Here is a 12175-nt window from a genome sequence, read left to right on the forward strand (position 1 = left end):
ATCCAGTGTCTTGGTCTAACGGTCTAAGACGTTGGTTGCTCCAGTGGGAGACCTGAGTTTATATCCCGTGTGTTACACAAACAACACTGCAATACTGCTCTAGTTGTGTTAATATGGTAATGGAGTTGGACTAACACAATCTAGATTACTGGGCCCTAAGATACCACACTACTGCTCTCTAGTTATGATAATGTTACATTAGACCAGGGGTCTCCAACAGGTCCACCTATTGAGTAGCACGCCAAACAACTCTGAAAATAGATACAATTTTCACATGTTCCACCGCAAACTGTCATAAACACATCTCACAAGTATCAGACATCACATCTCCCAGGTACTATCTAATCAATGCAACATTAACATTATCCCGGCCTCCCGGGTGGCGCAGTGGTTAAGGCCGTTGTACTGCAGCGCCAGCTGTGCAACCAGAGACTCTGGGTTCGCGCCCAGGCTCTGTCGTAACCGGCCGAGATATATAATTTGTGTCTATTATTTGCTAACTTTGCAGAACCATCGCTAGACTGCACTCCTCACTCGATAGATTCACAATTAAATGGCCAGATGCACAAAAATGTTTTATTCAGATATGAGTGGACTCAAGAACATGGAACATGTTCTCAGAACATCCAATTTTGTTGTTCTCTATGAACAATTGTAATTTTGAGAGTGGAAAAATATATATATATATATATATATATAAAAACCAGAAAAAATACAACTGAGGAAACATAATTTGGGAAAATATATAACTGAATTTTAATATTTTTTTAAAACAGATTTTATAGGCCCCCACTTAGAGTTGTTTATTAACCAATATTTTACAAAGTATATTGACAAAAAACGTAGTACACTACTTTCTCTAGTACAGTAAGGACCCAGTAAGAGTTGCAGGGAAGAGGAGAAGAGAAGAATGTGCCTATTTGAAAGCTAGAAGAAAAATTGTAGCTCATGACATACACCACAGTTGTCTACTTATCTTAACACAATAATGTTACATCATAATAACACTAGTGGGCAGCATGTAGCCTTGTGGTTAGCGCGTTGGGCCAGTAACCGAAAGGTTGTTGGTTTGAATACCTGAGCCGACAAGGTAAAAAATCGGTCAATGTGCCCTTAATCCTAATTTGCTCGAGGGCCATGGTACCACTATGGCTGACCCTGTAAAACAACACATTTCACTGCACCTATCCTGTCCTGTGTATGTGACAATATAAAATATTTATTTATTTTCTAGTCTTTTTTTTGTTGAGTTGGACTAGCACTATCTGCACTCTAGTTTTGTTAACATGATTGTGCTAGTTGGACTAACTGTAAAGTGATCAGAGGATTAAGATTCAAATCCTGAAAGACGTGACTAATTGATGGATGAAAGTAACTATATAACTTGACTCCTGTCCTCTTCGTAGGCCCTGTTTGTGTTCATGGCTCTGTCATTCGCTCGGGATGAGATCATTTGGCTGCTACGACATGCAGACAACATCCAGAAGAAGAGCACAGATGACTTTATTGACAAGTAAGACACATCCTACTGATTCAACTTGTAACTATGGGTTTTCCCTTTACCCCTCATGAAATGTTGTGGCACTGTGTTTACCTCCTTGAAAAGTCTGTGTCAAAATGTTTCTTCATGGCACTTTTGTTCTTGCTTGATTTTGGCCATTAGGAGACTGAAAGTGATGTGTCTTAACTTGAATGTTGACATGCACCGTTTTGTGGGACAATATCAAAAGCAGAGAAAGTAAAGAACATTTTTGAGTAAAATGACCCTTTAAGGAATGCCATGGTGTGTGAAGGAGTATTGAGCATACTAATGAAGTGTAGGTCTATTCTATTCTTTTAGATAATTCTTGCTATTCTATGTCCTCAGGCACATTGCAGAGCTGATCTTTTACATGGAGGAACTGAGGGCCCACGTGAGGAAGTATGGTCCTGTCATGCAGAGATACTACGTCCAGTACCTGTCTGGCTTTGACGCCGTGGTGCTCAACGAGCTAGTACAGGTGAGACTGCTCTCTGGAGCGAACATTGGTTTGCCTCCCAAATGGCACCCTATTCCGTATATTGCAATACTTTTGATAATGGTTCCTAGAGCTCCGGTCAAAAATAGTTTACCTATGTAGGGAATAGGGTGCAATTTTGTATATTTAGTCAATGTTATCCCTTTGTTTCATAATATCCTAGTATTTATTATATATTATAAACTGGGTGGTTCGAGCCCTGAATGCTGATTGGCTGACAGCCATGGTATATCAGACCATATACCACGGGTATGACAAAACAGTTATTTTTACTACTCTAATTACATAGGTAAACAGTTTATAATAGCAATAATGTAACCTCGGGGGTTTGTGATACATGGCCAATATACCATGGCTAAGGGCTATATCCAGGCATTAACGGGGTTCTTCAATAATTCGGCAAAATATTTGTTTGATGTGCATTTTTTATGTGTAGCTGTTTAGTTACGTGGGGAATTTATCACACAACATCAGCTGATTCAGGAAAGGGTTTTCTGAATGATAGTCAAGTGATAAAGATCGTGTGTGATACTGCAGACGATTGAACAACAGCCAAAGTGCGGGAATTAATGTTCATCTGGAGAATTGACAGAACATTTTGGTGTCTGTTGTTACGGCGGTCAAGATAATTATCCGTGGACAATATTGGCAAGATCAAATCAAATTGTATTGGTCACATATACATATGTGACAGATGTTATCGCGGGGTGTAGCGAAATGTTGTGGTCGTAGTTCAATTCCTGAGGTAAGGTTTTTTTGTTTTTGCGTTTAAAACCAAGCCCTAACCCTAACCCTTCATATTTTGATTTTCACATGTGGGTGGGGTTAAATGTTGAATGCCTGTCATTGGTTAAGTGCAAAGCCAACATTTCCTGTCCTTTCAAAGTAGGAGTTCACCCTTCTAACGCCATTCTATGAAATAATTATTTATTAATTCATCGATTAATAGCTGCACATACCGTGCCACAGTGCCAAGATTAAGTAAGATTTCTCAATTTCTGCATAAGATTTAATGTGTATTGACTTATTAATGAACTGCTGTTACTGTAAATGGTTAGCAGACTGATATATCCTAGCTACCTTATTAACCATTGGTTATCTTATTAAATGATGCCATACAGCCAAAACAACAGTATATATTGATAGACTAGAGATATTCCCCTAGCTATAGTTAGTCAGTGGTTGCACATCTAACTAGCTGGAATGAAGCAAGAATGTGAATAGTAGACATGCAAACTGTTTACAGCAGGTCTTCAGCTACACAGAGTTGTCTGATCAGCCTGATAGGGTGCCGTGGGTGTGTCCAGCTTACACCTGTGCAAATCCATGCTGTAGGTCCACCACACACCTCAAGGATTGTGGGGCCCTGTCCAGAAGCAATCCCTAGCTCCTACCCCTAGACACTTGTTGAGATCTGAGAGGATTTGAACAGGTGTAAGCAATATTGCCAAATTTTCACCAAGCCTTTCAGAGGGTACGGTGGAGGTCTCACCATGTCACCACCCATCAAACAATCCCTCTCAGATCTCCACAAATGTGACTCGTTTCAGGAAACTAGGTGTATGTCGTGTGTCGCTCTACTTCACAGGAGCCATTTGAACATAAACCTTTTTTTTAATCTAAATGCGTTTATTTGGCAGGAATGCCTTCTGGAACGTGAACTTTCATGTGCCTTAATAACAAACTTGTATGCCATCTGTAAATACAAATAAAATGGTTAAATTACCAGCCTAGTTGGTTTAGCCACGAAAAAGTGAGCAACCTTCACAATAGCCATGATTGGCTGAGATGATGTCGAGAGATGAGTTCGGATTGGTCTGCCATGTATTGTGCTTCTGTCTATAGTATGAGCTGGTCAGTATGTGTAGGTAATCCTTTCTAACTCTCCACTTTCTGGAGGACCTAGTTTTGAAATCAGTGGAATTAGAGTATGATAGCTAAGGAGATGGAGGAAATCCTGGCGTTTGATTGCAAATATGCAGACGGAGTCGAAAAGAGAATACACAGAAGGCTGTTGTATAAAACATTACATCTTCAATCTAAGGGCTAGCATGGCATCCGTGACAGAGAGGGAGAAGCATCCAAATCAAATTGTATTGGTCACATACACGCGTTTAGCAGATGTTATTGCGGGTGTAGCGAAATGCTTGTGCTTCTACTTCCGACAGTGCAGCAATATCTAACAAGTAATATCTAACAATTTCACAACATATACCCAATACACAGAAATCTAAGTAGTGCGCAGTGCGCGCTAACCAAGGTTGCCAGGTGCACTGTGTTTCCTCCGACACATTGTTGCAGCTGGCTTCCGGGTTGGATGCGCGCTGTGTTAAGAAGCAGTGCGGCTTGGTTGGTTGTGTATCGGAGGACTCATTCAACCTTCGTCTCTCCCGAGCCCGTACGGGAGTTGTAGTGATGAGACAAGATAGTAGCTACTAAAAAAACAATTGGATACCACGAAATTGGGGAGAAAAGGGGGGTAAAATAAAAAAATAAAAACACACAAAAAAGAATAGACATTATTAAAGTGACTAGTGTTCCATTTATTAAAGTGGCCAATGATCTCAAGTCTGTGTAGTCTGCAGCAGCCTCTCTGTGCGAGTGATGGCCGTCCATGTAAGAGAGCCTAGCTAACTACATTTTCAGATATTACATGTTTTTAACTTTGTCAAAGTAATTTTAATTTCAACTGTAACGTTACGTGTAGTAATATTTGTATCTCAGAGCCATTTGCATCGCTAGTTATAGTCTAATATTAGCTAGCTAACATTGAACCTGGTTGATTAGCTACCTCCAGATTCACTCATAATATGAGTTGGTATTATGGTTCATTGTTTAACTTGCTAGCTACATGCCTAAACAAAAGACTCCACTATGCAAGTTACTATTTAAATCTAATGTTTATGATGTCACTGCGACACCTATCGATAGATGTAGCAGGTAGATTTTAGAGCACTCTTGTCTGAGTGTGCCAGAGCGCAGAATAACTGATGAATTTATGAGCGCTCAACACCCGTTGAATATGGCCGGTGTCAGTAAACGTTAGGAAAAAAGTATAATAAATGTTTTGCCAGCTGCATAGTTGCAGTCACCAACGCTCTGGAAAACATAAAATAAGCCTAACCAGCTCTGCTATGGCGTGTAAAATGGTCAGAGTGAGCTGTTCTCTCATTTGTGCCTGGAAGTAGCTAGCAAGCTAGCCAATGTTAGCCAGTTAGCATTGGTGCTTGACTGATGTTGTTAGGTCAGAACACTCAGAACAATCCTACTCCTCGGCCAGGGATCAAGGAAATGCAAATGTTTCCCCCATTCCTCACCTCCCTCTTAAAGCACATTTGGGGAGAGGAGTGAAGGTTCCTCCCCTCAGGCTACAATGCACATTCAAGGAGAGGCAAGGATGGGAGGAAATAAGGACAGAGGAAGCAAGAATTTGACGGCTAGTTTTCAGACACAGACTCACACACACACAAGGCTTGAAGAGTTTACTGATTATAATGATTTCATTATTGGTTATTATTGTCAATGATTTTGTTGACAAAACCCATTGTATTATACTATTGTATTAAATTATTATATCACCTATTAAAACATATAGATATGCTGTTTATTTTTTTCTGAGGGTGATTGACCATCATCTTGAACTTCTTCCATTTTCAAATAATTGCACCAACAGTTGTTGCCTTCTCACCAAGCTGCTTGCCTATTGTCCTGTAGCCCATCCCAGCCTTGTGCAGGTCTACAATTTTATCCCTAATGTTCTTACACAGATCTCTGGTCTTGGCCATTGTGGAGAGGTTGGAGTCTGTTTGTTTGATTGAGTGTGTGGACAGGTGTCTTTTATACAGGTAACGAGTTCAAACAGGTGCAGTTAATACAGGTAATGAGTGGAGAACAGGAGGACTTCTTAAAGAAAAACTAACAGGTCTATGAGAGCCGGAATTCTTACTGGTTGGTAGGTGATCAAATACTTATGTCATGCAATAAAATGCAAATTAATTATTTAAAAATCATACAATGTGATTTTCTGGATTTTTGTTTTCGATTCCATCTCTCACAGTTGAAGTGTACCTATGATAAAACATTACAGACTCTACATGCTTTGTAAGTAGGAAAACCTGCAAAATTGGCAGTGTATCAAATACTTGTTCTCCCCACTGTATATCAAAGCATTTAGAGATGTTGACCCTGATGTCACACATTGGCCCATTTATTTATGGTAAGACCCATATGCAGGTTGATATTTTGAAGGGAAAAAAGCAGAGCTGACCACTAGATGGAGACAAAGTATTTTGTTGATGTTATTCTTTGCTTGGCCACATCTCGCTCTCTGATATGCAATGTAAAACTCTCTTGTATTTGCTCAGTTGATCCCCTCACAGCATTCTACTGTAAACAGTGTCTGAGGCTTTCCCCTGCTCTCCTCTAGAATCTGTCCGTCTGTCCTGAGGATGAGTCCATCATCATGTCCTCCTTCGTCAATACCATGACGTCCCTCAGCGTCAAACAAGGTATTCAACCTAACACGGCCTGCCACTCATATTACAGAAATAACATAAATATATACAGTTTCTCATTTAGACCCATGTTGTTGATCCAACCTAAAAGAGAGTTAATTCCATCTTTTTGCTGTATATGTTCCAGTTTAGAAAACCTCTACTTGTATTGGCCAATGCTTACCGTAGATGTTTTTATGTTGACCCGACCTAACACAATTAAATGTATTCTGTTGCGGTACAGTAAATATTCCAGTTTAGAAAATGTCTAATTAATCATGCTTAGTTGTTTTTATCTATCTATATTAGCCTTAAGCACTAAAAGCCTTTGTCTGTGGAGACAGGTGTTGTTTTGGTAATGGCTGAGTGATGGACAGATGAAAGGAGGGAGGGCAGATGGTGGGCTGAGTAGGAGCCTGAGCCGCTCTCCACCTCTCCTCCCGCTCCCCTCCCTCCTGTGTCCTCCTGTGTCATGGTGATCCCATATCTGAGTGAATTGTCTCTGTCGGTGTTACAGTGGAAGACGGGGACGTGTTTGATTTCAGGGGCATGAGGCTGGACTGGTTCAGATTGCAGGTAAGACGCCATCAGGAAAATGAGACTAGCTTTGTGGCTGTGAGGCAGACCTGGGTTCAAAGAGTATTCAGAATCCTTTCACAATGCTGGACTGGGTTTGACACTTTTGAGACTATTCTATTGGTTCAATTGCACCAGGCAAGCTCAATGGAACCAAAAGAATAGTCTGAAAAGTGTCAAACCCAACCCATCTGACAATCCTGGCAGGCTAGAGCAAAGGCTTAAAGTATTTGGAAGGATTTCAAATATTATTTGAACCCATGTCTGGGCTTTGAGGCCACTGCTAGGTGTGTGTGTTGTAATTAGCACTGTGTGTGTCATAATGAGCCATAATTAGCACTCTGGGCCAGTAATGAGGGGGCAGTGTTTAGCATGCTACCCTACTCCTGTCAGCCTACTCCTGTTTCCTATCTATAGGCCGCTGTGCTGTGCTGTGCTGTGCTGTGCTGTGCTGTGCTGTACTGTGCTGTGCTGTCGTGTCCTATAGCCCATTGTGTGTGTTGGGGAAGGGGAACGGAACCTCTGGTAGATACAGTAGACCAGGTTCCCCTCCATCTCATCAGCCATAATTAGCACTCTGGGACAGTAATAAGGGAACAGTGTTTAGCGTGCTACCCTACTCCTGTCGCCTATCTATAGATCAGAGAATGACCTGAGCACCTATCCACAAAGCATCTCATAGTAGGAGCGCTGATCTAGGATCTGTTCATATGATCTTATTTATTATGATCTAAAAGGCAAAAATGATCCTATATCAGCAATCCTACTCTGAGCTGCTTTGTGAATACAGGCTCAGATCTTGTATTCAGAGTAGGAGTGCTGATATAGGATCAGTTTTGTATTTTAGATCGTAATGAATAAGAGGGGGATCTGATCCTGGATCAGCACTCTTACTCTGATGCTTTGTGATACAGGCCCTCTGGCTGCTGCTCTACACCCTTCACAGACAGCCTCTCGTACTGTACACTAGGATAGCAAATACAGAACTGCTCAGATAACAAGAAGCAGGGCGTTGGTTTATTCACTATGCATCTTTGCGTTTGGTGTTTTCCAGGGACAAAGCAAATTCAGGAAGTATTTAAACAGCCTGTACAAGAACCGCTGACAAATGTATGAACAGCTAGCTAAATATACAGTATAGGCCTACATATTCAGGTGCTGCATACTGCCAAGTAGTATGGTTGTATGAATGTCACTGAGTAGTCCTTATTTATCGAGGTGGAGTTCTTCATGTGAGGATCAGAACCTAAACCTGTCTGTTCCACAAGAGCACTCTTGTGCTCTCTTCCACCAGCTCTATGTCAACCACATAACCCACACATGAATGAATTTAACAGACTAGTAATGGAGAAGATATGGCCTGAAATACTGAAAGGAGGAGGAGTACGCTCTGTCTGTCAATAGTGACAAATGTCTAACCATCATAAAGAAATATTTTTAATTTTTTCATTCATGTGCATGTTATTTGAAGTGATGAAAAATACAATTTCATGCATTTCAGAGATACTGTATTATGGATATAGGAGGATAGATTCTGGGCCCCATTAAATTTCTTAAAAACTATTTGGAATTAATGACAATAAATATTATTCTTTGAAGCTGTGTTTGCTTAAGAATCGTTGCTCATCTATTAACCCATCCCTTAACCCATCTATCCCTGTCTCGCTCACTCTCTTTCTCTCTTGCTCTCTCAACCATGCTTGGCTCCTCAGTACTTTGCTGAGATCATCACAACCACCCCTGCTGCCAGGGACCCACATCACTCTCCCTGATCCGTTGGTCGACTCTTTGTTCCACCGTTGTCCGATTGGCCCAGCCCTCCACTCAGATGGATTTTCATGATGCGTCCCAAATGGCACCCTATTCCCTGTATAGTTCAATACGTTTGACCAGGGCCCTATGGGCTAGGTCTATGGGCCCTGGTCAAAAGTAGTGCACTTCATCGGGAGTAGGGTGCCATTTGGAACAGAGGCTATGCCATGGCCATCCCAATCAGTTCCCTCTGAGATGTTGTCTGATCTCAGCTCAGGGCCTCGGCAAGAAATGCTTCAACTTGGAAAAGTTTCTCAGTTTAGTCGGTAAATTAGGCCAGGGAAGGCAGGGGGAAAAGAGAAAAGCTTCCATGTGTGGAATGGGAACTGTTTTCCCAACACAGCTGAACAACTATTTTCTCAAGTCTCATGGTTTTTCTACTGGCTGCTCTACACCCTTCACAGACAGCCTCTCGTGCTGTACACTAGGATAGAAAAAACAGAACTGCTCAGATACCAAGAAGCAGGACGTTGGTTTATTCACTATGCATCTTTGGTTCAGTGTTTGCCAGGGACAAAGACAATTCAGGAAGTATTTAAACATCTTGTACAAGAACAGCTGACAAATGTATGAACAGCTAGCTATATATACAATATAGGCCTACATATTCAGGTGCTGCTGTCATCCCTAAAAATAGCTGGTTGTAAGTAAGAATATGACAGTGAATAATCCTAATTTATCAAGATGGAGTTCTTAGTCCTGAAAGATTAATGTTTGGATCAGAACCTAAGTCTGTGTTCCACAAGAACACTCTTCTTCTAAAGGTACTCTCTTCTCCTTCCATAACCCACATGCCATGTGAGCCATTTCAGCACTCTGGCAGACAGACTTTGTCATAAGCCATATCAATGTCCTTTCTGTTAAGTACTTTTCATTATTTTCAAGAAGAAAAATATCGTTCATAGTTTTACTTTGGAAACTCTTGCTGTTTGTGTGATCCATTAAGTGAACGTGTTGGATGAGAAATACAAACTGCCATTACCACAGTGATGTCATGTTAGTGATATTAATCTAAACAAAGTCTTTCATGTCATCTAACTCCAACTAGCATACATTGGTTGAGACACAGTTGGACTGGATGGAGGGAAGAGAAGATAAACCCTAACCCTTATTTTTCTCTCTCGTCTGTCTTTCTTCATGTCTCCTTTCTCCACAGTGCTGTTTTCTATTTATGTTCTGATTATGGCATTGTGACAACCATGCAACAGCACTTTAAAGTTTCAAAATAGGCCTTGAATATCAATACTCTTACTCTTAAGTTTTCCTCTTGCCTACTTTTTCTATTTATTGTCCTTTCTCAGACATTTGAACCACAGGTGGTTGTGTGAGTTTAGCACCTGCTAAATGTCTTTATGTGGTTGTGGTACCAGGTTGGCATCAAACGTTCTTTTAGTTGGCAGGCATTTTAGAGATGTTGAGAACCAGCGGAACATGTTCGAGTCAACGCTCTCGCTGCATTTTCTCACACTTGTGTAGCTCGAAATCACTTCTTTCCAAAAAGTGTGTGTGTTTTTATTTGATGGATTTCACGCTTTATTTTTGGACTTGGATTCTTTAAGGACTCGTTGTGCCCTGGTAACACAGCTGTTTCACTGCCCTTGGCGTGTGTCCCAAATGGCACCCCAAATGGCACCCTATTCCCTACATAGGGCTCTGGTCAAAAGTAGTGCACTATGAATAGGGTGCCATTTGGGATGTAGTTTTGGTCTCCAAAAAAATAACTGATGGCATCGCTGCTTCAGGGCTTCAGAACTGTGGCCATTTTCCTTTTTACGATCTCCACGATCAAAGAAAGCAATGTCTTGAACTCTGCAGAGTATCTGTTTTGCATACTGTCTTGCTTTGGGAGGAAATTGTATTGTTTGGCCATTGTCAGTAGTATCAAGTATCAAGTTAACACAGACATCTTCCCAGAAATCTTTCCTTAGATGTTAATGACATGGTAACTCATCCAACCACACTTTTCCTTCCAGACTCCCACTGACTTCCAAATTTAAATCGGATCATGTTTTTATTTGATTCTTAGGAAAGGGGGAATTTTGGGGAAAGAGAGAAAGGAATGCTACTAATAGGAATATGATTTGTCAGAAAACTTAAAACTACATGATACAAACAATGACTACCTCATGAAGCTGGTTGAGAGAATACCAGGAGTGTGCAAAGCTGTCATCAAGGCAAAGGGTGACTAATTTGAAGAATCTCAAATATAAAATATATATTTTATTTGTTTAACCCTTTTTTGGTTACTACATGATTCCATATGTGTTATTTCATAGTTTTGATGTCTTCACTATTATTCTACAATGTAGAAAATAGTAAAAATAAAGAAAAAACATTCAATGAGTAGGTATGTCCAAACTTTGGACTGGTCCTGTAGATATAAAGCCACTTCAGCTGGAAACAACATGGCATACATGAGTAAAGAATGATGAACTGTTAAGGGTTAATACGTTTTGTTTTCCCCTGGGCTGACCTTAATAGTGTCTCCAAAGAAAGTGTTCTCCTGGTAAGGCCTATACCAATAATGCCTTGTTTCCCCCTTGGTTAGGCCTATACCAGTGTGTCCAAGGCTTCTCTGGGCATCGCAGACCACCGTGAGTTGGGCAAGATGATGAATACCATTATATTCCACACCAAGATGGTGGATTCCCTGGTGGAGATGCTGGTGGAGACATCTGACCTCTCCATATTCTGGTAAATAAACGAACCAGGACAGCCCAGAGGGCAGGAGCATATATCTGTTTCCATAGCTTGAGGCAGCTTGATGTCCAGGGAGTGTACTTGTACAATACGTTTTCCACAGGGCTTATTCTTTTAGGGTCTACATTTACATTTACCTCCATGTTCAGTTCAGTTACACAGACATTTAAAACATAGTAAAAACTAATAGGTCATATAGTCTCTCCATCTTCTGGTAGGGGCTCTACATTTGGGACTCCAATTCAGAGAAACATTAAGAATTATTGCTGGGTAGTTTAATTGAAGCAGTAAAATACTAAGAAAAACACATCAAATATACATACAAAAGTAAAAACTGCAACACAGGAAAATGCATAACATCAATACAAATAGATTGGATCCAGTTAAAAATTGTTTTCAAGGAAAACATAGTAAAAGGTAATAGGCTATAGAGCCATCACTCATCCTATAAAACCCCATGGTAACTAACTGTCTGTTAGGGGTTTTGTTATTTTATTTTTCTTTGTTATGTTTGGTGTAGACAGGTCAGGACAGGAGATGAGATGGTTGGACAGATTAGGTATTATTGGACCAGAG

At 40.6% G+C, this 12175-nt stretch overlaps 1 protein-coding gene across 7 annotated transcripts in view; it reads left to right on the plus strand.

The window, feature by feature from the left end:
* The window catches only part of LOC139401784 (nck-associated protein 1), a 57637-nt gene that overhangs the window by 25022 nt on the left and 20440 nt on the right, over positions 1–12175 (plus strand). For 4 of the 7 annotated variants that reach the window (XM_071145760.1, XM_071145767.1, XM_071145779.1 and 1 more), the window contains 5 exons: positions 1407–1513; positions 1868–2000; positions 6445–6525; positions 7019–7087; positions 11448–11593. In XM_071145760.1, the coding sequence (XP_071001861.1) occupies positions 1407–1513; positions 1868–2000; positions 6445–6525; positions 7019–7087; positions 11448–11593 (536 nt within the window). Of the gene's footprint in view, positions 1–1406; positions 1514–1867; positions 2001–6444; positions 6527–7018; positions 7088–11447; positions 11594–12175 lie in introns of all 7 variants that reach the window. The other 3 variants (XM_071145791.1, XM_071145775.1, XM_071145801.1) reach the window with 1 other exon arrangement.

Source organism: Oncorhynchus clarkii, chromosome 3, assembly GCF_045791955.1.
Source record: "Oncorhynchus clarkii lewisi isolate Uvic-CL-2024 chromosome 3, UVic_Ocla_1.0, whole genome shotgun sequence".
Classification (NCBI taxonomy): Eukaryota; Metazoa; Chordata; class Actinopteri; order Salmoniformes; family Salmonidae; genus Oncorhynchus; species Oncorhynchus clarkii.